General features: G+C 44.9%; 1 protein-coding gene across 5 annotated transcripts in view; it reads left to right on the forward strand.

Annotated features, from left to right (window-relative positions):
* CDK19 (cyclin dependent kinase 19) overlaps nucleotides 1–24,095 on the forward strand; it is a 192,383-nt gene that overhangs the window by 132,342 nt on the left and 35,946 nt on the right. For 4 of the 5 annotated variants that reach the window (XM_002714914.6, XM_051854414.3, XM_008263371.5 and 1 more), the window contains one exon: nucleotides 23,766–23,823. The exons of the other annotated variant lie outside the window; for it this stretch is intronic. In XM_002714914.6, the coding sequence (XP_002714960.1) occupies nucleotides 23,766–23,823 (58 nt within the window). The remainder of the gene's footprint in view (nucleotides 1–23,765; nucleotides 23,824–24,095) is intronic. 5 annotated transcript variants of the gene reach the window in all.

The raw sequence follows: 24,095 nt of genomic DNA on the forward strand, positions 1-24,095 counted from the left end.
GTCGGAGTTAGAAGGAGAGACACAGAGAATCTTCCCCATCCACTGTTTCTACTCCCCAAGTAGCTGCAAATACCAGGGCTGAGCCAGGCTGAAGCCATTAGCCAGGAGCTTCTTGTGTCTCTCCCATGTGGATGCAGGGGCCCAAGCCCTTGGGCCATCCTCTGTTACTTTCCCAGATGCATTGGCAAGGAGCTAGATCAGAAGTGGATCAGTGGGGCTTGAACTAGAGCACATTTGGAATGCCGGAGCTGCAACTGGTGGCTCAACCCATTGTGCCACAGTGCTGGCCCCACAGTTCTGGTTCTAAAGAACTTAACAAAACAAAACAAAAACCCTGTAATTTACCAACCATCCCTTCCATTTTAGAAACACCGCTCAGCAATTTATTTCTAGGAATCAGTTTATGTACTTTAATACCCCCCACCCCTCAGTCCTCTCCTTGCTGTTGAACCATAGGTTTAATCTACTTCAAATCAGAGGGTGTGTTCAACTGAGATCGGAGGCTTTTGGCTTTGAACATAGCTAGAGATTTCCTTCTTTGTTGTACCGTCTGAGGCCTATGCTTATCACTCCTGTTAGTGCTTTGATATTTTTATAGTTCTCACCTTTGTACAGAGCATAGGCAAATATGCAGAGGAAAAATTTAAGCAGTGGCACATACGTTGTTTTCCAAGGTCAGTAATTCTGCCAAGCTGTCCCAGCTAGCTGACAGGCAGTGAAAGGCACCATGTGGAATCATGAAATACTCTAGTCCTTTAGCTAAAGATAACATTTAAAAACATCATTGTATGGAAGTCCAATACATGAACTTCAGAGACTGCTTCTGTGTTCAGCCAGCTAGAACACAGGTGCTGCACTGTTCACGTTTGTGGGGATCTGGTTAACATGAGTGCTCCATGGTCACTGTGCAGCTCAGCTTCTCCTCCCACCCGTCTCACAAGGAGGTACATCAAATCTTTAATTGTCTCTGTTGAACAGGGCCTGATGAGGCCATTTTAGCCTCAGAAAAGTCCTGAAATCTTTGGTAACCATCATCCCAGCAATTTGTATGCCTTTTATTATTGTTTTAGAGTTTTAGCCTTGCTTTAGTTCTTAGTTTTTACATAGCTTTGAGATCCTGTACTTTAATAAGTTTTGCTTTCTGAGATGGCTAATCTTGATGCATAAACCTCAGTTTACTCATCTGCCAAATGGGGATAGTGATTGGCAATTTATATGGTGGTTGACTCCTCCATCTTAGCGCCAGGATTCCCGGATTTCTTCCTCACTTTCCTTCTGTAGATGCTTTTGTACAATCTTTTCTTGGTTCTGTCAAAAATCTGAAGATGTCCTTTCTTTGAACATGACTTTTGCGTCCCCAGAATTCCTGTAGCTGAATGCTTTTCTTGCCTTTTTCTGCTCTACAAAGCAGAGACCTAGTACAGATATGTGAAATGTGCCTCTTGGTGTTAAAAAAAAAAAAGTAAACTAACTGTGTTTCATTATGTTTATATTTAAATATTGCCAAGCCTTCATATTTAAAAATTGAAATCTTATACATTTTTGTTTTCTCTTTTTTCCTCCTTTTTGTTTTTTATTTATTACTATTATTTAGTAAGTACTTTAAATGACTTTTTATTCTTGAATAAGGCTTTTAAAATATTTTTATTTTCACTTTTAAAGAATTTATTGGGGCCGGCACCGCCATAGCTCAATAGGCTAATCCTCTGCCTGCGGCTCCGGCACACTGGGTTCTAGTCCTAGTCGGGGTGCCGGATTCTGTCCCGGTTGCTCCTCTTCCAGTCCAGCTCTCTGCTACGGCCCAGGAGTGCAGTAGAGGATGGCCCAAGTGCTTGGATCCTGCATCTGTATGGGAGACCAGGAGAGGCACCTGGCTCCTGGCTTCGGATCAGCGCGGTGCGCCGGCCGCAGCGGCCATTGGGGGGGTGAACCAACGGAAAAGGAAGACCTTTCTCTCTGTCTCTCTCTCTCTCACTGTCCGCTCTGCCTGTCAAAAAAAAAAAAAAAAAAAAAAAGAATTTATTGGAGGCTGGCGCTGTGGCGCAACAGGTTAACGCCCTGGCCTGAAACGCCAGCATCGCATATGGGTGCTGGTTTGAGACCTAGCTGCTCCACTTCCGATCCAACTATCTGCTATGGCCTGGGAAAGCAGTAGTGGATGGCCCACGTCGTTGGGCCCCTGCACCCATGTGGGAGACCCGGAAGAAGCTCCTGGCTCCTGGCTTCAGATCAGCGTAGCTCCGGCCGTTGTGGACAATTGGAGAGTGAACCATCGGATGGAAGACCTCCCTCCCTCCCCTCTCTCTGTGTAAATCTGACTTTCAAATAAATAAATACTTCTTTAAAAATTATCTATTTATGGAGCTGGCAGTTTTAAGCCTCTGCCTGTGGTGCCAGCATCCCATATGGGTGCTGATTTGTGCCCTGGCTGCTTTTCTTCCGATCCAGCTCTCTGCTATGGGCTAGAAAAGCAGCAGAAGATGGCCCAAGTGCTTGGGGCCCTGCACCCATGTGGGAGACCCTGGCTTTACATTGGCCCAGCTCCAGCCATTGCGGCCATTTGGGGAGTGAACTAGCAGGTGGAAAATCTTTCTCTCTTTTTCTCTGTCTGTAACTCTACTTATCAAGTAAATAAATAAAATTTTAAAAAGAAGTATTAAAAATTTACTTATTTATTTGAAGGAGGTACAAAGACAGAGATTTTTCTACCCGCTGGTTTACTCCCCAGATGACTGCAGTGGCCAGGGCTGGGCCAGACCAAAGCCAGTAGCCAAAAGCTTTGTTTGGATTTCCCTCATGGATGGCAGGGACCCAAACACTTAGGCCATCTTCTGTTGCTTTTCCCAAGCCATTAGCAGAGAGCTGGATTGAAAATGAATCAGCCAGGACTTGAACCGGTGTCGATATGGGATGCCAGCATCGCAGGCGGCAGCTTTACTCACTATACCACAATGCTGGTCTCTATTTTCAGTTATTTGGAAGATACAGAGACAGAGAGATCTTCCACCTGCTGATTCACTCCCCAAATGCCTACAACAGCCCGGGCTGGGCCAGGGTGAAGCCAGGAACCCTGAACTTAATCTGTGTCACTCACAGGACCCGAGTACTTGAGCTGTCATCACCTGCTGCCTTCCAGGGCCTTGGTGGCTGGATGCTGCAATCAGGAGCCACATCCAGGAACTGAACCCAGAGACTAAGCTGTGGGATATGAGCATCTTAGCCAGCAACTTAGCTGCTAGGCCAAATGTCCACTCCTGAACTGAATTTTTAAAAGTAAGGGAGGAGCCAGGAGAAGCTGAGAACTCAGTCTGGTGCACCCATGTGGATAGCAGGGACCCAAGCACTCCAGCCAACGCCTGCTGCCTCTTAGGGTATACATTGGCAGGAAGCTGAAGTCAGAAGTTGAGCTGGGACTGGAACCCAGGCACTTGGATATGGAATGCTGGCAGCTCAAGTGTCTTAACTGCTGTGCCAATACCTGTCCCTGAAAGAGATAATACTAAGTCAAGTCTTTGGAGCTGACTGTTCCATGCTAGTCCTATGACTTCCTACTTGTGTGTTTTCAATTTGATTTCTTACCAGTCTGCTCAGAAGAGAGACAGAAAAAGCATTTATTTTAATATGGTTTAATCTTTGTGATTTGTTTTAGAATTCAGAGCTTAGCATTAAAAAGCAAAGTGTGTCTTCAGAGTCTGGGAACCTGCAATTTCAAGTGATTTTTGGACAGTTATAAATCTCATCCTGCTGAAGATGACAGATCTTGCCAGTGACCTTTGGTTGCTAACTAGTTCCTTAGAGCAGGACCCTGGTGGTGTCTCAGCTGTTCACGACTGCAGCTGGAGACCTGGCCTTCGTTGGCAGTGATGCCATCCACACGCACAGGGGACTCCTGCTCCTCTGCCTCTACGGGAGGCCTGGTGGAGGTCAGAGCAGACACTTCCTACAGTGCTCTGCACACTGTGGCACACGCCTTATGTATATAAGAAGGCATTGTGGTGTTTTCTAGACCACAAGCTGTGGGGTTTTTTTTTGCTTGACAGTTCTTCCATCATCTACACTCAGAGCCCAGTAACTGGAGCTTTGCACAGAGTGCTGTGCATCTGTCAGTTTGAGTTAGAGCACAGTGCTCTGCCATCTGTTCCACAGGCAGAGAATACACACTCAGAATCACACTTCCAGGAGGGCCAGCTTTATAGGGGACATGGTTTGACTCACAGTGACATATGACGCCTCTTAGGTTTAGCTCAGGAACAGGGTTCATTTGATGATCCCTGACTTTAATATTTGACAAACACATGTGTTTAGAAGGAAGGCCATTTGCCAAAGTAACTTCAAGGTCACTATCTTAGTCTTTTTTTTTTTTTTCTGTAACAGACCACTACAGATTGGGTAATTTATAAACAATAAAAGTTTATTCGGCTCACAGTTCTGGAGCCTGGGAAATCCAAGATTGAGAGGTCACATCTGGTGAAGGCCTCGGGCTGCATCTTCCTGGGGCAGAGTGGAGGGCAGAGAGGGTGAGAAAGAGCGAGGGATCAAACTTAGCCCTAAGCCCATGGATAATCAGCATCATCATCTCAGCCTGATCATCTCCCAGAGGGGTCCCACCTTTTAACCCTGTTGCTTTGGGAGTTTCCAACACATGCTTTTGGGGGGACACATTGAAACTACAGCAGTCACCAAGAGGACTGATAATCAGGATATATCCCACAGGGGGCTGGTGCTCTGGTTCAGTGGGCTAAACCTCTGCCTGTAGTGCTGGTATCCCATATGGGCACTGGTTCGTGTCTTGGCTGTTCCTCTTCCAATCCAGATCACTGCTATGACCTCGGAAAGCAGTGGAGGATGGTCTAAGTGCTTGGGCCCCTGTACCCATGTGGGAGATCTGGAAGAAGCAGCTCCTGGCTCCTGGCTTTGGATGGGCTCAGCTCTGGCTGTTGCAGCCATTTGGGGAGTGAAGCAGTGGATGGAAGACCTCTCTGTGTCTCCCCTTCTCTGTCTGTAACCCTGCCTTTCAAATAAATAAATAATCTTAAAAAGAAAAATCAAGATATCCCACAGTGACAGCAATGGCATGCACTGGTTAGGAACCCACTCAGGAGCCCAGTATGTTGAGACCTGTGGCTAAAACTGAAGAATCAATTCAGGCATGCTGTTTTGTGAGATTAATTTTGAGAATTTAATTTAATTGAGAATTTATAAGTGAGTGTACATCAAGAAGTTCATGGAGTGAGCCAGTGTTGTGGTGCTGCAGGTTAAGCCACTACCTGTGACGAGTGCCCCATATGAGCACTGGTTCCAGTCCCAGCTGCTTCACTTCCAACCCAGCTCCCTGCTAGTGCTCCAGGGAAGGCAGCAGAAGATGGCTCAGATATTTGGGCCCTGACATCCACATGGGAGACCTGAATGAAGCTCCTGGCTTCTGCTTGGCCCAGCCACAGCCATGTGGCCATTTGGGGAGTGCACTTAAGAATGGAAGATCTCTCTCTGTCTCTACCTCTCTCTGTACCTCTGCCTTTCAAATAAATAAATGTATCTTTTTTAAAAGTTCATGAAAAAATAGAATTAAACTATAATGCACATTTTCCCCACATACAATAACATGCATCCATTTTTAAAACAATTTTTTTTTTTTTTGAGGACAGAGAGAGTGAGCAAGTGAGCTCTCATGCAGTATTTCATTCCCAGTTGCTTGCCATGGCCAGGGGAACGGAACTGAAGCCAGGAGCCAAGAACTCAGTCCAGGTCTCCCATATGGGTGGCAGGAACTCTCTGCTTGAGTCATCACTCCTGCCTCCCAGGGTCTCCATTCACAGGAAGCTGGAATCAGGAGCAGGAGGTGGGAGTCGAACCCAAGCACTCTGATGCAGGGTGCCATTAATGGGTATCTTACCCACTAGACCAAATACCCACCACAAGATGCACCCACTTTAATACAGATTGATGAGTTTTGATCGCTGTTTGTCCTGGCAAGCTACTGCAGACATCCCATTTCAGTAGCAATATATATCCTTTATTGAGAGTGAGGAGTCCTTGCATTCAGAGAGTTACCAGATTACATGTGGTGGCTATTTCATGGATCATAGTCTCAACTAAGTGCACTTGTGGGTAGGTGCCTTCTGAGGGTGAAGGCTTTGGGTCAGTTGACTATCATGCGTTCTCCCATCTGCTTTTTCACTGTCAGCCCTGGCCTGGAGTGTATCTCTGGGAGACTGGTTCTAACCTAGGTCTCTCACTGTCCATGGAGAGTGAACTTGTTGATATTCTGGATCTTTCTTCTCTCTGGGACTGTGTTTCTTCATCAACAAAATAAGAGGGCTCAGTCTGATCATTTCTTTCTCTGATTCTTCTCATTTCTCATGAGAACAAAACCAAATTATTTGAGTACAGATGTCACAAATGTAAATAGAAAATGACTTCCCACCAGTGTTGCTTTGTGGAGGGTGGATTGTACTCTTTAATGAACTGTATAGAATCCGAATACCTTTGTATCATTGATGTCAATGTGGAGTATATCCTGATTATACTCTCTTAGTGACCTTAAGTTAGGAAAATAGCCTCCCAGACACATGTATTTGTCTTGCATTGAGCTTTTTATAATGGTTGCTTTTAATTGGTTCTTGTCAGAGAAAAGAAAGCCTTATCTCTGCCGTACAGGCTTGTAACTGCTTCTAAAAGGCAGACAAAGAAGTGCATTGTTAGCTGTTGGCAGTGCTGGGTCAGCTGGCGTTGTTTACCATGAACACTGAAGTTTGGTTCGCACAGGTGTTGTATTACAGACACTGCTAGACTGGTTTAAGGTGAAATGAAATTATCACAGCATTCAATATTATAAGCTGCTCTTGATTTACAGATAGCCTGCATTTTAGCTGTAAACATGTCATTTCCATCTGGGAAGGCATCTTCATTGAGAAACAGCATTTTCACAGTGGTTAGGATCTCTGTGGACAAAGGTCTGTTTAACCCACAATTTACCTAAAGTATGACACTAATAGGATCATAGACCCTAACTCTTGTTTTTAATTGGTTTTTAATTATAATTGGATTTTCTATGGTTAGAAATGCTGGTTTACAGACTTAGAATATTTGGTTTACAAAGATATTTTGATTTCTTGCTATGTACCAGACATTGTGCTGGGTGGCCTTGCAAATGTAGGGTTTAATAACATGCAGTCCAGAGGCCAGCACTGTGGCCTAGCTGGTAAAGCTGCCACCATCCCACATCCCAGCTGCTGCACTTCTAATCCAGCTCCCTGCTTATGTGCCTGGGAAAGCAGTGGAAGATGGCCCAAGTGCTTGGGCCCTTGCACCCACAAAGGAGACCTGAATGAAACTCCTGGCTACAGCCTTCTGCCTGGGCCAGCCCTGGCCATTGTGGCCATTTGGGGAGTGAACCAGCAGATGGAAGATTTCTCTATTTCTCTCCCCCTGCCCATAATTCTGGCTTTCCAGATAAATAAATAAATCTTTTAAAATATAGATATAAATAAATAAATAAATCACAATCCTTTCCCTCAGCGTAGACATGGTGGGGAAGAGCCAATGACTGGAAAAATCCTAAAGTGACAGTTTGAAAAAGAAACAGGGTACATTCAAAGAACAGTGAAGTCTGAGGTACTGAGAATGTAGGAGGAGAACTCCTAACCACTTGCTAAGGGGCCTCTCTTGGGGCTGACTCCCCAGCTAGATGAGGCAAAAGAAGAGGCAGAGAGAGAGGTAGTGACCAGGTGAGGGTGGATCTTCACTGTCCTGCTGGGAAGTGTGGATTGCTGGTGAGGCTGGTTTCCTGAGATGGACAATGAAGACAGGTTGTGGAGATTTGGTCTGAGGAAACAGGGATAGGAATTTTATCAGGTTATTGTAGTCAGCTGATTTAAGTCAATGAAAACCTGAGCTAGGGCGGAGGTGACCGGAATAGAGAGGAGAGAGATAAACGTTTGGGACTGAAGGTACTCAGATCTGAGGAATGATTATATTTGAGATATACAGGAGAGAGAAGTGTTTAGACTTCTGCTTTTGTTGACTGGCTGAGGAGAAAATACCAGAAAAAAGATGCAGTTTTGGCAGGGAAAGGTAAAACTTCTGTTTGGACAAGTTGAGTTTGTGGTGTTTGTGGACATGATCAACATACAGTTGACACCTCTCTCTCTCTCTCTCTCTAAAGATTTATTTATTGTTTTGAAAAGCAGAGAGGAGCCGGCGCTGTGGCGTAGTGATTAAGACCACCCACCGCCTGCAGTGCGAGCATCCCATATGGATGCTGGTTCAAGTCCTGGTTGCTCCACTTCCAATCCAGCTCTCTGCTATGGCCTGGGAAAGCAGTAGAAGATGGCCCAAGCCCTTGGGTCCCTGCACCCGCGTGGGAGACCCAGAAGAAGCTCCTGGCTGTTGAGGCCAATTGGGGAGTGAATGAGTGGATGGAAGAGCTCTCTCTCTCTCTGTGCCTCTCCTTCTCTCTCTGTGTAACTCTTGACTTTCAAGTAAAATAAGTAAATCTTAAAAAAAAAAAAGCATATATATACGGGGGGAGGGGGGTGGGGAGAGAGAGAGAGAGATCCAGAGATGGAGATCTTCCATCCTCTGGTTACTCCCCAAATGCCGCCCCCCACATTCAGGGCTGGGCCAGGCTAAAGCCAGGAGCTTCTTTGGGGGTCTCCCACATGGGTGCAGGGGCCCAAGGACTTGGGCCATCTTCCACTACTTTCCTAGGCGCATTAGCAGGGAGTTGGACTGGAAGTAGAGTATCCGGGACTTGAACTGGTGCCCGTATGGGATGCCAGCACTTCAGGTGGCAGCTTAACCTTCGACGCCACAGAGCTAGCGCCAACAAATCTCTTGAGTTATCTGGAAGGCTAAAGAACCTGAAAGGGTTTAGATTTGGGAATCATTAATATGTGGGTTACTTTTGAAACTCTGGAATAAACTAGAATCAGAATTTTAAAAACCTGTATTCAGAAATGAGCTTGGCATATTTCAGGATAAGCGCTCACCCTGCTTTCCTGCAACCTCTTAAAATTGTGAACTTGTCTATCAAAGGATGCTCATGCCCTGCCCCATTATTGCTGGATACATCGTGAGTGCTAACCATTGGCGGTATAGTTTATTTGTTGATTTGTTTACTCATTAAACAGATAATTGTCTATCACTTATTACATGCCCAGACTTCAGCAAATACATGAAGTCGTGACAGAATCATCTTCCCTGTCCCACAGGAAGTTGTAGTCACAGTTATCAGAGTCTCTATACTTTTCAGTCCTCTACTATCTGATCAGTGAGGTGTTTTAAAAGGGCAGGCAGTTTGATGATAGAGTAATATCATTAGCAAATGGCCTTTGTGTTTGCTTTAAGAAAAAAAAATGCGTGAGTCTTACTGTTAGATTGTTTTTGCCCTATTTGTTAAAACACACAGCATCTTACATGTTCAGAGTGAACTGAGAACAGTGTAAAGAAAGCAACGGGAACTGAGGCTTTTCTGGTAGGAACCCACTTTTGTGTCAAAGGTGGGGTAAGTTGTGCCACCCCTGTGTTTCAGTGAAGGATAGTTGTAGCCATGAGCACCAGGACTGCACTGTTCATTGTTTCAGAAACTAGTCTGACTGATACTCTGATTGTTTTTGTTCCTATTGTTCAAGATTGTAGACAATTGTGTTTGGGTTTTCTGTCTTCTTTATTGGTGCTGATAAGAGCCATATTGTGAGTTCCATATTTTTGTTAAACATCCTGAGGTGGAGTGTGCTAAGCAAATGTGGTGGAAAGATTGTGTATCTTCAGGCTGTTCTATTTGTGATGTGCAAGTTAACTGAAACAAATTTAACCCTGTGGAAAAAAAATTGATTCTATAAAAGGAAACAGCAAATCCGGAGTACATTAAGGCATCATGAATATAAATTCAAGAATTAACTAAATTCCACGAAGATAGAGATACTTCTGGAAGAGCTTCAGAGTAATCATATTAATCACATTATTTTCCCAACTTTGCCTTTAAAATACAATTGAACCAAAGTGAACCCTGAAGCACTGATTTGTGTATCTGATTTTATTGCTGATAACTTCAATGTGAGGCATCCAACTCCTGCCATTTCTGCTGTTTCTATGGCAACCAAAGTGTGCAAACCCAGCAGTATCACTTTCGTTCACAGCTGGCATTTTGTGTTCTCAGTAAGAAGACGAGTTTTGGTAAAGCGTAGTCGGTGTTAATTGGGATGTAACTGGGTCAGAACAATTTTGGGAGCCTTTTTTCCTCCTCTCAGGCTCCTGTGTGGACACGAGTGTGTGTGTGTGTGTGTGTGTGTGTGTGTGTGTGTGCTGACTGCACTTTCCCTTCTTCTCTCAAGCTTGTCCTTTTCCTGAAATTAATCACCATTGAGGTAGTCTTGGAAATTGGGCCTATCTTCTAAAAACATGCTTCATTGTGGAATCTGGAGGACTGGATGCAGTTCCTGAGCCTCACCCACAGCCCTGTGCAGATCCTTGAAAATTTCCATTAAAAAAAATTAGGGGCCAGTTTGTAATGGGAACGCCAGCATCCCATATGGGCACCGATTAGAGTCCTGACTGCCCCACTTCTGATCCAGCTCCCTGCTAATGTGGCTGGGCAAGCAGTGGAGGATGCCCCAAGTGCTTGGGCCTTTGCACCCACATGGGAAGACCCGAATGTGGCTCCTGGCTTCTGGCTTTGGCCTGGCCCTTGCGGCTGTCTGGGGAGTGAACCAGCAGATGAAGATCTTTTTCTCTCTCTCACTCACTCACTCTTTCTCTGCCTCTCCCTCTCTGTAACTGTGCCTTTCAAACAAATAAATAAATCTTTAAACAAAAAATGAAATGATTGATGTGAAAATGCTTTGAAAAATTAAATACATTTTAATGTTGATGACATCGTTTGTTTTGTTGTTATTTTGTGTGGGGAGCAGCCCGGACTGGACTGAGTTACTGGAATTAAGGATTTTTACGTCCATGATAGTAAGGATATATCCCTAAACCAGTGCCTAAAATATAGTCACCTAGAACATAGTAGGTGCTCAGCAAATAGTTATCCAATAAAAGAATGAATTAATATGTGTGGGGAGCAACTCAGACTAGACTGTTACTGGAATTAAGACTTATTCTATGCATCTGCTCTCCCACAATATGGCGCTGGGAGAGAAGTAAACAGCTTCCGCACAGCTGCTTCCAGTTCAACCAATAAACTGTAGGACTTGCTACTGATTGGAGGAGAGCAGCGTACTCGGCGTGTGGGCAGCCGAGTTGGGATTGGCGGAGGAAGACTATAAAGGAGGAGAGAGACGGCATGCATCAGTAACATCTAAGGGGAACCTCTAGCTGAAGGAACACCTGTGCAGCCCCCGAGAAGAGCCGGCCGGCGGTGTGCCGCTCCCCTGCGGAAGTGGGGAATGTGGCCAGGGGGAACTGCCCTTCCACGGAGGTGGAAGGGATAGTAGCCAACCCGGGAAGAACCAGCAGCAAACCCGGGGAGGGCCGAGCAGACGAAAGAACAGCGCAGGGTCCTGTGTCGTTCCTCCATGAAGAGGGGGAGCGACATAATGGTGCCGTGACTCGGATATGAAGCCTAGGCAGGGTTTAGTGTCGTTCCTCCATGAAGAGGGGGAGCGACATAATGGTGCCGTGACTCGGATAGGAAACCTAGGACGGATATGAAACTTAGGAGGGAAGAAACGGGAAGAAGCAGGAAAATACCGGAGAGAGAGACTAGCGAAGAGCCTAGGGAAAAGCCGGACGAAAAAGGTGCCGGAAGAAGCTATTGAAAGCCTAGGCATATTCAGATACGGACTACAAGGGGAAGCTGGGAGAAATCTCTAAGGTTGAAAGCGAAAGTGAAAGCTAGAACAAACAGACTCGGATGCGGACTGTGGGGAGAGGCCAGGAGAAATGAGGGAGGAGTATTGTTGGAGGAAAGCTTGGGGAAACATACCGGGTAGAGAAAAATGTTAGGGAAATTGAAGCCGCGGTGGGCAGGCCAAGGCGGAGACGAAAGCCACTTTGGGATTCTCAAGTTAGCCCGGGAATAGGGGGCGAAAAGTTGAAACCAGAAGCTGAAACGTAAGCCAGATTGGGATCCGTCTGATTAGCCCGGGGAGCAAAGGACGGGAAGCCAAACCGTGGGGCGGAGACGTAAGCTGGGTTGAATTCGCCAGGCTAGCCCGGGGAACTTAGATTGAATGCTAGTGGCGGACAAATAGCTACGCTGTGTGACTCGCGGAGGCTGCCGCGCGCAGACAGAGCGTGCGGGGCTCAAGTACATAGGGAACGCGGGGCTAGTGAGAGACCGTGGAGTGTGCGCGCAAAGCCGAGCCGCGCAGAGCCGAGCCGCGCAGATGAGAGAGGCGCGGGCTGAAGCGGCTCAGAGCCGGCGAGGCGCCGAGAAGCAGCCTCGGGGCGGAGCCCGCTGGCGGGGCGAGGCGCCGGGAAGCTGCGCGGAGCCGTGAAGCTGCCGGCAGGGCGAGGCGCCGGGAAGCTGCAGGGATAAGAGAAACAGAAGTTTAGAAGTAAAATGAGAGAAATGGGAATGTTGGCAGACAGAAGTAAAATGGGAGAAATAGGAATGCCCGGAGATAGAGAAGTAGAGAAATAGAAAGGCCTCCCCTCAACATGGCAATGAGAAAGCTTGGATTCGGTCTGCCTGATTAAGTGAGGCGATGAGCACCTGCGGGCGGCTAGCAGCTTATGCGCCGCAGGTCACCGAAGACAGGCACGAATTAACATCAGTAAGGCCTCCCCACAATACCGAATTAACATCAGTAAGGCCTCCCCACAATACAACAATTAGGAGGCTTGGATTCGGTCTGCCTGATTAAGGCGATAAGCACCAGCAAGCAGCTCGACCAGAGTATGAGCTGCAGGTCACCGAAGATAGGCACGAACCAACACTAATAAGTCTCCCCCACAATACGGCAATGAGAAGGCTTGGATTCGGTTTGCCTGATTGTTAGGGCTTGTAAGCCCCTGCAGGCAGAGCGGAGCATGCGCTGCAGGGCACCGAATACAGGCACACATCAGCACCTAAAAACCTCCTCACAACATGGCGAAGAGAGGACCCGGATTCGGTTTGCCTGATTGATAGGACTTGTAAGAACCTGTGGCAACTCTAGCAAGTAGAGCAGAGTGTGTGCCGCGGGACACCGAAGACAGGCGCGTATCAACGCCAAAAAATAAAAAGAAAGGGGGATCTGTGGGGAGCAGCCCGGACTGGACTGAGTTACTGGAATTAAGACTTATTCTATGCATCTGCTCTCCCACAATATGGCGCTGGGAGAGAAGTAAACAGCTTCCGCACAGCTGCTTCCAGTTCAACCAATAAACTGTAGGACTTGCTACTGATTGGAGGAGAGCAGCGTACTCGGCGTGTGGGCAGCCGAGTTGGGATTGGCGGAGGAGGACTATAAAGGAGGAGAGAGACGGCATGCATCAGTAACATCTAAGGGGAACCTCTAGCTGAAGGAACACCTGTGCAGCCCCCGAGAAGAGCCGGCCGGCGGTGTGCCGCTCCCCTGCGGAAGTGGGGAATGTGGCCAGGGGGAACTGCCCTTCCACGGAGGTGGAAGGGATAGTAGCCAACCCGGGAAGAACCAGCAGCAAACCCGGGGAGGGCCGAGCAGACGAAAGAACAGCGCAGGGTCCTGTGTCGTTCCTCCATGAAGAGGGGGAGCGACATTTTGAAATCAACTTATCTTGTGTCCTTAACATTTATTTACTTGTTCTAAAAGGGACAGGAAACCCAGTAGATTGCTGCACCTTCAAAAGTGACCCCTGTCTGGGATTCTAGGTCTGAACTTAGCTTTAGGAGCCTTCCACTGTGGATACTGCCCAGGATGTCAGTTCCCTTCTCAGACTATACAGAAGAGCTCATAGGCCACTGCTCCCCTGAGCCGTGTCACCGCCGCTGCACTCATCCCTGACTGTACACAGGCACCCCACACCTGAGCTTCTAGTATGTTATGCCAGAGGTATCCCCACTAGCTGCAGAACTAGCTAGAGCCTCTGTTCTCATATTCCATTTTGGTGCTCATGTTTTCTGTTTCAACATAGAATGACTTTAAAAAGAGTTAGCTAAGTGATCTAACTAAAAGCAGCTTGTATTTCTCACATTCAGCAACTCATAATTCATTTTCATTTCTTATATGAAGCAATTTTTGCTCTCAAATCTCATACTTTGTCTCTCTTCTTTGTGTAGCTCTTTCAAATAAATTAATTTAAAAAAGTATGAGCTGTACTGTTATGAACGTTCTCCAGTATATCTAAAAATGGAATTACTGAATCAAAGTGTGTGCAGTTCAATTTTTCTTTTTAAAGAAAGGCCTTGTACAGAGAGAGAAGGAGAGACAGAGACAGAGATCTTTTGTCTGCGGGTTCATTCCCAAATGGCCTCAACAGCCAGAGCTGAGCCAGGCCAAAGCCAGGAGCCAGGAACCCTATCCTGGTCTTCCCTCTGGGTGACAGAGGTCCTGGTACTTGGGCCATCTTCCTCTGCTTTGTCAGGCACATTAGCAGGGAGCTGGGTCTGAAGTGGAGCAACCAGGACTTGGACTGGTACTCTGATACAGGATACTGGTTTGGAAACAGTAACTTAATCTAAAATGCTGGCCCCAGTTCAGTTTTTCAAGATGATGCCAAATTGTTTTTCAGACAAATTATACTAATTTATTCTCACACCAGCAATGTATCAGAGTTTCCACTGACTTACCTCTTATTCAACAATTTTTTTTAAATTTTGTTTTATTTGAAAGAGAGAGATCTTCCATACTCCAATGGTTTGCTATAATGACCAGAGCTGGGCCAAGCCAAAGCTAGGATCTTTGAGCTCCATCCAAATTTCCCATGTGAGTGGCTAGGGATCCAACAACTTGAGCTATTATCTGCTTCATCCCAGGGTACTCATTAGCAGGAAGCTGACATTGGAAGTGGAGCCAGGACTTGAACCCAGGCACTACCCCATGGGATGCAGGTATTCCAGGCAGCATCACAGAACCACTGTGCTAAATGCCTGCCCCAACAAGTTTAACCAATCTAGTAGGTGTAGAGCTATTTGGTAGCTCACTGTGAGGTTGAACATCTTTTCATATGCATCTTGGTTAAATATGTTTCTGCTTTAGTTAAATGTGAGTTGGACAGTTTTCTACTTGATTGTTTTTCATGTTGACTTAGAGGATTTTTTTTTTTTTTTAAGATTTTGTTTGAAAGGCAGAGTAAGAGAGGGGGAGAAACGGAGAAAAAGGTCTTCCAGTAGTTCACTTACCAAATGCCCACAACAGCAGGCTGAAGCCATGAGCCAGGAACTCCATGGGGTTTTCCACATAGGTAGCAGGGACACAAGTACTTTAGCCATCATCTGCTGCTTTCTCGGGTGTATTAGGAGGAAGTTGGGTTAGAAGCAGAGTAGCTGGGACTCTAACTAGAAACTGTGATAGGGAAGGCTTGTGTCCTGAGTGGTGGGCTTAACCTGCTGTGCTACAACACCTGCCCCTCATAGGAATTCTTCTCTTTTCTCTCCTCTCCTCTCCTCTCCTCTCCTCTCCTCTCCTCTCTCCTCTCTCCTCTCTCCTCTCTCCTCTCTCCTCTCTCCTCTCTCCTCTCTCCTCTCTCCTCTCTCCTCTCTCCTCTCCTCTCTCCTCTCTCTCTCTCTCTCTCTCTCTCTCTTTTTTTTTTTTTTTTTTTAAGATTTATTTATTTGAGAGGCAGAGGGAGAGGTCTTCCATCCTCTGGTTCACTCTCCAAATGGCCAAAGCTGGGGTAATCCGAGGCCAGGGGCCGGGTCTCCCATGTGGGTACAGGAGCCCAAGGATTTGGGCCATCTTCTACTGCTTTCCCAGGCCATTAGCAGGGAGCTGGACTGGAACTGAAACAGCCAGAACTCCAACCGGCACCTATTCGGGGTGCCCAGTGCTGCAGGCAGAGGCTTAACCTATGTCACAGTGCTGGCCCCAGGAATTCTTTACTGAATACAAAATTTAAATTCGATGTTTATATGTGTTGCAAATATTTCTTTTTTTCTTTTTTTTTTTTTTTTTTTTTGGACAGGCAGAGTGGACAGTGAGAGAGAGAGAGACAGAGAGAAAGGTCTTCCTTTGCTGTTGGTTCACCCTCCAATGGCCACCGCGGCCGGCGTGCTGCGGCCGGCGCACCGCGCTGATCCGATGGCAAGAGCCAGGTACTTCTCCTGGTCTCCCATGGGGTGCAGGGCCCAAGCACTTGGGCCATCCTCCACTGCACTCCCTGTGCCACAGCAGAGAGCTGGCCTGGAAGAGGAGCAACCGGGACAGAATCCGGCGTCCCGACTGGGACTAGAACCCGGTGTGCCGGTGCCGCAAGGTGGAGGATTAGTCTAGTGAGCCGTGGCGCCAGCCGCAAATATTTCTTCCAGTTTGTGCTTTAAAAAAATAATCTTCAGATGATTTGGATATTTATTTAATATAGCCAGATTGATTAGTCTTTTATGATCTGTATTTTTTATGTCTTAAGAAATTCTTCCCTACTTCAGGATGAAGACACTATTCTCTTACATTTTTTTCCAAAAATTCTGAAGTTTTGCTTTTCACAGTTTAAGGCTTCAGTCCACCTGAGATTGGTGTATGTGTGGTGTGAGGTGAGGATTCATTTTACTTCGTTTTCCTGGTTTGGATTACTTGGTGTGCCGGCACCATTTATTGAATAGTTTCTCCCTTCTTTACTAATCTTAAGCCCTTTTTCTCTTTGTAGCATGGATCCATGTTGGTTCTGTGTTCTGTGCTCTTGATCAGTGTGTCTCTCGGTGTACCAGTACCGCACTGTCTTAAATACCATCACTTTAAGCCTTAATATCTTGTTTTGATATCTTGTTTTGTTTTATATTTCTATTCACACTCCTTACCTCCAAGATATTCTAATTCATGATAATTTTGGTGATTCTTAGTTCTTTGTTTTTTGAGCTTTTGCAAGTTCCATACACACACACACACACAAAACCGTGATGAGATTTTGATCTAATTTATGTTGAACTTACAGGTAAGTATGAGGAAAATTGATATCTTCACTATATTGCATCATCTTTATCTCTAAACCTGGGATCCTAATTTACTTAGGACTTCTTAATGTCATCTGTGAAAACGTTTCATGCTCTGTATATATACCTTATGCATCCTTTGATGTATTTGTTCTAGGTACTGTAAGGTTTTAGTTGTTATAGAAGTGTTGCCGGCCGGCGCCGCGGCTCACTAGGCTAATCCTCCGCCTAGCGGCGCCGGCACACCGGGTTCTAGTCCCGGTCGGGGCGCCGGATTCTGTCCCGGTTGCCCCTCTTCCAGGCCAGCCCTCTGCTGTGGCTAGGGAGTGCAGTGGAGGATGGCCCAAGTCCTTGGGCCCTGCACCCCATGGGAGACCAGGAAAAGCACCTGGCTCCTGGCTCCTGCCATCGGATCAGCGCGGTGCGCCGGCCGCAGCGCACCGGCCGCAGCGGCCATTGGAGGGTGAACCAACGGCAAAAGGAAGACCTTTCTCTCTGTCTCTCTCTCTCACTGTCCACTCTGCCTGTCAAAAATTAAAAAAAAAAAAAAAAAAAAAAAGTGTTGCCCTTAAAATTTTTTGTTTTCTCGCTCACATATAGAAGTACACTGACTTTTTCATATTATTCAATTATCCAGACATCTTGCTAAAACTTTCACTATTAATAATTTGTAAATACTTCATATTTTGTGTATATGATCACATCATCTGTGTAGGTGATTACATCAGATAGCAGTGGTTTTGTTTCTTCCTTTTCAATCTATATGCCTTTATTATTATTTTATACCATTGATTTACTTTTAATTTACAAGATTGATTTTAGAACTGGTGATAGTGGGCATCCTTACATTATTTCTGATTTTAAAGGAATGCTTCCTTTAATTGGACTACTTCCAATGTTTCCTAGTTTTTGTTAAATACTCACTATGAAGTTAAAGTTTTTTCTATTGTAACCTATTGAGAATTTTTGTTATGAATAGGTTAAATTTTTGTTAAAGATTTATTTTATGTATTTGAGAGGCAGAGTTACAGATAAAAGGAGAAACAGAGAGAGGTCTTCCATCTGCTGGTTCACTCCCCCAAATAGCCACAACGGCCGGAGCAAGGCCAATCCAAAGCCAAGAGCCAGGAGCTTCTTCCCGGTCTCCCATTTGGGTGCAGGGTCCCAAGCACTTGGGCCATTCTTTACTGCCTTCCCAGGGAAGCAGAGAGCTGGATTGAAAGAGGAACAGCCAGACATGAACCATAGCTGATATGGGATGCCAGTGCCACAGGCAGAGGCCTAATGTACTACGTCACAGTGCCGGCCCTAGGTATTAAATTTTATCAACTAGTTTTTCAGCTTCTATCAAGATGATAGAATCATTTTTTCTCTTTAGTTTATCGATATGCTGATGGACATGTATAAATTTTCTCATGCTAAGCCATTTTAACATTCCTGTTCCTGGGTTTGGTTCAACCACATTTTGTTTAATATTTTTGCATCTGTCATCATCAATGAGGGGGTTCTGAAAGTTTTGTTTTCCATGTTTTGTCTGGTTTGCTATCAAGATTATACTGTCCTTGTAGAAAATGTTTGGAACATTCCTTTTTTGTTTTTTCTGTTTTCTCAATGTTTGAATAATATTGAAACAATCTGTTCATTGAAAATTTGGAGAACTTGCAACTAAAATCATCTGGGGTTGGTGTTTCCTCCGTAGGAAGATTTTCAGCTTATTTAGTACCCCTTGATTTCTTCATGTTTTCTAATTCATTTTGAGTCAATTTGTAGGTTACATTTTCTTCTCTCTCTCTCTCTCTTTTTTTTTTTTTTTTTTTTTTAAGATCTATTTCTTTGAAAGAGTTACACAGAGAGAGAAGGAAAGGCAGGGGAGGGGGGAGGGAGAGAGCAGTCTTCCATCCACTGGTTCACTCCCCAATTGGCCGCAACAGGCGGAGCTTCTTCTGGACCCATTTGGGTGCAGGAGCCCAAGCACTTCAGCCTTCTTCCACTGCTTTCCCAGGCCATAGCAGGGAGCTAGATCAGAAGTGGAGCAGCCAGGACTCGAACTGCAGGTGGCGGCTTTACCCGCTACACCACAGCACCGGCCCCACATGTTCTTGACTTTGTCTTTTGTATACATTTTCACTTAATAAATGTCTTCATAGGATTCTTTGATCTTTCTGTCCTGTGCTGGTTTTGTATTTATATTCCTTTTGTCATTTGTAATGTTGCAGTTTTCCAGAGGCTTCAGGGATCATCTGTGGTTCTTTGATTTCTGTCCTTACCTTTATCTTTCTCCTTCTAGTTTCTGTGGTTTTATTCTGTTGAGCTTTTTCCTCTTCATCCTCCCCCCGCCCCCACTTCCCTCCTTCTTTCTCTCTTGAAACTTCTTAATGAGGGCACATGATGCATTATTTTCAGCCCTTCTTCCATCCTACCTTAAATATTCAGGGCTGAACATTTCCCTTATAAGTACTGCATTAGCTGCATTCCATGGTTTTTGATAAGGAATATCATTACTGTAGCATTGAATATTTTAAATTTCTTTATGGTTTCTCCTTTCATCACTGAGTAATTTTAGAAGTATTTTTAAATTCCCAAATGTAAGAAGCTTGAGGTTTATACATATGTGTGATTTACTTTTTTTTTTAAGATGTATTTATTTGTTTGAAAGAATTAGAGAGAGAGAGAGAGAGCGAGCTTCCATCCACTGGTTCACTCCACAGATGGCTGCCACAGCCAGAGCTGTACCAATCCGAAGCCAGGAGCCAGGAGCTTCTTCTGGGTCTCCCACGTGGGTGCAAGGGCCCAAAGACTTGGGCCATCTTCTACTGCTTTCCCAGGAATGTTAGCAGGGAACTGGATCTGAAGTAGAGTAGCAGGTACTTGAACCAGTGCCCATATGGGATGCTGGAATGACACAGTGCTGACCCCTGTCATTGACTTTTTTTTTTTTTTTTTTGACAGGCAGAGTGGACAGTGAGAGAGAGAGAGACAGAGAGAAAGGTCTTCCTTTGCCGTTGGTTCACCCTCCAGTGGCCACTGCGGCCGGCGCATCGCGCTGATCCGAAGGCAGGAGCCAGGTGCTTATCCTGGTCTCCCATGGGGTGCAGGGCCCAAGTACTTGGGCCATCCTCCACTGCACTCCCGGGCCATAGCACAGAGCTGGCCTGGAAGAGGGGCAACCGGGACAGAATCCGGCGTCCCGACCGGGACTAGAACCTAGTGTGCCGGCGCCGCAAGGCGGAGGATTAGCCTATTGAGCCGCGGCGCCGGCATTGTCGTTGACTTTTAACTCACTTGTGTCATGGTCATAGGACAGGGTCTGTTTGATAACATTTTCTTGAAATTACTGAGATTTATTAGTATTCAGTTAATATCTGTCAATGTTCTCTGTGTGCTTAAGAAATATTTATATCCTCTAATTGTGGGGTTAAAAATGTGTGTGTCCACTAGATTATCCTTGTTGTTGTGTCTTTTGAGGAGTCTATGATTTACTAATCTTTTATCTGCTTGATGTGACTACAATTAGTACAGTTAGAAAAATTATGTTATCATTGGTCTCTTTCCTTCCTGAAGTTAGGTCAGATGTGTGTATGTGTGAGTCAAGTTTAGGATTGTGCCTCTTCCTGAATTGAACATTGTCTCATTATATAGTGACCACTTGATAATGCTTTGTCCATAAGCTTTTTTGTCTGATGTTACTGTGTTTAACTCAGCTTTCTTTCAGCAGTTTGCTTTATTCGTTTTTGAACAGCCTTTTCCTTTCAACTTTTATAGTCCTTATGTTTACATAAGTAGACCTCTTGACAGTAACATGAATAGATTGTGTTTTTAATCCAATATGGAAATGCTGTCCTTTAGCTGGAAAATGTTTTTTTTATTCCTCAGGCCCAAGTTGGGAAAGGGTTTGCTTTTGTTTCTACTGGAAGCATCTAGCCCCTTCTAGGGTCTCAGTGTTTGTGGGGTGGCAGACTCAGCCTCCTCATCGTGCAGGTGGCCCAGGGTTCAGCGTCCCCCTCGAAGTGCATTGTTGGCATCTTCCCTCAGGCTCACGTGGCCTTTCCTTCACTGTCCAGCCACAGGGGCACATCATTTGGAGGACAAGTGAAGATTGCTGTTGCTGTCCCTTGTGAGGTCAGCAATGCTTCAAGGAATGTTTCTTCTGCAGCCTGGGATTGTTCTGTGAGGGCAGGGTCCCCCAGACCATGTTGCCAGCATTATCCCAATTGTGCTATTCTTTTGTATTCTGCTTTGTTTTTTCCACAGTACTTACTGACATGCAGCATACAGCATACTTCCCACCAGAATGTAAGTTCCATGAGGATAGGGATTTTTCCCATTTTTGTTTTCTGCTGTATCTCTAGCATCTAAACCACAGCCTGTCCTTAGCATATGCTCAGTCAATAGTTGTTGAAGGAATCAAGGAGAAGATGGTTCACAGAAGTGATGCCAAGTCTCGGACTTTCATAAAAGCTCTGTGCCCCTTGTCATAGGTCAGGGTGCCCACATCCTGCTGGTCCCTCCACCTCTACTTTGGGGTCTCTCCATCCTTTCTAGTCCATCCTTCACATTGCTACCGAGTGTTTTTCAAAAACAGATCTGATGATCTCATTGCCCTGTCTTGGCTTTGCCTATAGAATAAATTCTGGTCTCTTTAATGGGGGGCATTTGATTCTCAGTTTTATTTATACATTGGGCATTTTATGCTGTAGTCACCTCAAAACACTTATAGGTTCTCATCATGCCAAGTTGGTGTTTCTGTGTGAATGTGCCTGCAGTGTTCCATGAGCCTGAAAATGCATTCTTTCGTTTAGTCCTATCTATCAAAGTCCTAGTCAGTCTTACTTAAGACTATCCTGATGTTTATAAAAGAATCATTCCTTCCCAACATTCCCCACCCACCCACCCATTTTGGTATTTTTCACAACCTGCTTGTATTCTAAAAGGCTGTTTGTCTTTTCCTGCTAGATTCAAGCTCCCCGAAGTCAAAGTCTTCTTGTTTTGTTTTTCTTTGTTTCCTGAAAGTCTGCAGCACAACATTTTTTACATAATGGGTCTTTGATAAGTAATCATCAGACTTGAATTTTGAAAGTTTAGTTTTTGCCTGATGCTGTTTTTCTCCTTTTGCTGTGGTAACTAATCTTGGCTCCTGTTTTCAGTCATCATCCTCTTGTGAAAATAAGTTTCAAATCCAAAGCTCCTGTCCCCACTTTCCTGGCTAATGTGACTGAAACTTAGGATGTCATCTCCTGCTCTGTGCTGCTCCACAGCCCAAACCAACACCGCTCCTAACTTCTGCTTCCACAGACTGCGTCTCCCTTCCAGTCACATGAACTCAAAACCTTGATGAAATCTTCATCACTCTCTATCGTTTGACTTTAGCCAGCCACAGAGTCCTATAAATTTTCTCCTCTAAATGGTTTCTCAGCTCTATAGCACCCTCTCTATTGTAGCTGACAAAGCCCTCATCACCTCCTACCCAGTTCTGTTACTTCTCCCTGCCCTGTTATCTCTCTGTGGTCAGTATCATGGTCACATTACTTCACCGGGCACTGACAACTAGCCAGAGGCTGTGTTCGCTCTCCCAACCCCACCAGGAGCACTCGGATTTCTGTCAAGGCAGACTTTTAACTGTGTCCAAGCTTACCTGTTCTAGCCCTTTCATCTCCTGCAGTGCCCTTGTCCTTCCTCCACTCCGCCCTGCTATTTCCTGTCTGTTTTTCAGGATCTGGCTAATGGACACTGCCCTGACCCCAAGCCCCAGTGAACCCTTCCCTTAACAATGAAATCTCTCCTGAATCATGTCCTCCTTTGAACTGTGTATTATTTTCACTGAAACTTAAAAAAAAAAGAAAAAAAAGACAGGACATTGGAAGGGGTCTCTAAGCTAGACCTTGATACAGAGCCTCTGGTCGTTCCTTCTGCTGATAATGGTGAGCACCTGCAGGTCAGGAGCCTGGTTTCCTGTGCCTTTGTTTTCCCCCTTGATGCTTAGCATGGTTTTCTGTTCCTAAAAGACAACACTAAAAATAAAGTCCCTGATTGAGTACTTGAATCTAGTAAGATAAAAATGTAAATTTTCTCTCCAAAGAGTTTACAAAGGAGGCTTACTCCGCTTCCCTCCCCCAAAGCCTGTCTCCACAATTTCTGTTTCCATGTCTACAGATGAGGATGACTTAAAAGATGGTGGATCCATTTGCAGCCTGCTCTTTTCTTTATATATCTCTGCATTAGCCTTCATTTTTTATTTTCCTACATCTTGAAATTATATTTGGAATTTCTCACTTTTGCACATACTATAGCTGACTATGAATTTTAATGGAGTCTGTTGAATGTTAATCATGTTTTTCTCTGGTAGTTTAGAAATATTTGGCAAGGACTATTCTGCTTGATATACTTAAGTGAAATAAATTTTGTTGTGGTTTGTAATTTCATATAAAAATTTTCAACCACATTAACTGTTGTGGGCAGTAAACAGTTAATCATTTGTGCAGGTTTTTAAATTATTTTTTTTCTGTGAGGTAAATAGAAATGGTAGCTTTGATTAATTTGCAGTTATTCGTATGATTTTGAAAATAAGGAGTGTTTAAATAGCAAGGATGTTTTTATAAAGTTAATGTTAACTTAAAGGATATCAAATGCTTTAACTATGTAGAGGGTGCTTATTATTTGGTTATAATTTTGATGAAAATACAGAAATGATAATTTCCTATTATAAAAAAGTTCTGTTTTAGAGCATGTCAAAAGAATAAAAACAGTAATTTGAATGCTCTATTTTTATTTCTAGAAACCAGCAAATATCCTAGTAATGGGAGAAGGTCCTGAGAGGGGGAGAGTCAAAATAGGTAGGTAATTATTCCAAAAATAATTAAGAAACTGAAGTGATGGCAAAAATGGTTTCCCTTTTTAACATTCATATTTAATTTTTTTGTGTGTGAAATTGCTTCCTCATAGTAGTTTTAGAAAAGATGCTGAAACCATAGATAGGCTATGAAATGCAAAGGTGTTTTCCACAGTAAGATCCTAGCCGACTTGTGGCAGCACTGAGAACAGACCAGCAAGCCCAGAAGAGCAGTCATTTCCGCATGCATCAGTAGCACTGTCTTGCACAGTCACC

The sequence above is a fragment of the Oryctolagus cuniculus genome, chromosome 5 (assembly GCF_051225735.1).
Source record: "Oryctolagus cuniculus isolate XC-2025 breed Fujian yellow rabbit chromosome 5, ASM5122573v1, whole genome shotgun sequence".
In the NCBI taxonomy this organism is placed as follows: domain Eukaryota; kingdom Metazoa; phylum Chordata; class Mammalia; order Lagomorpha; family Leporidae; genus Oryctolagus; species Oryctolagus cuniculus.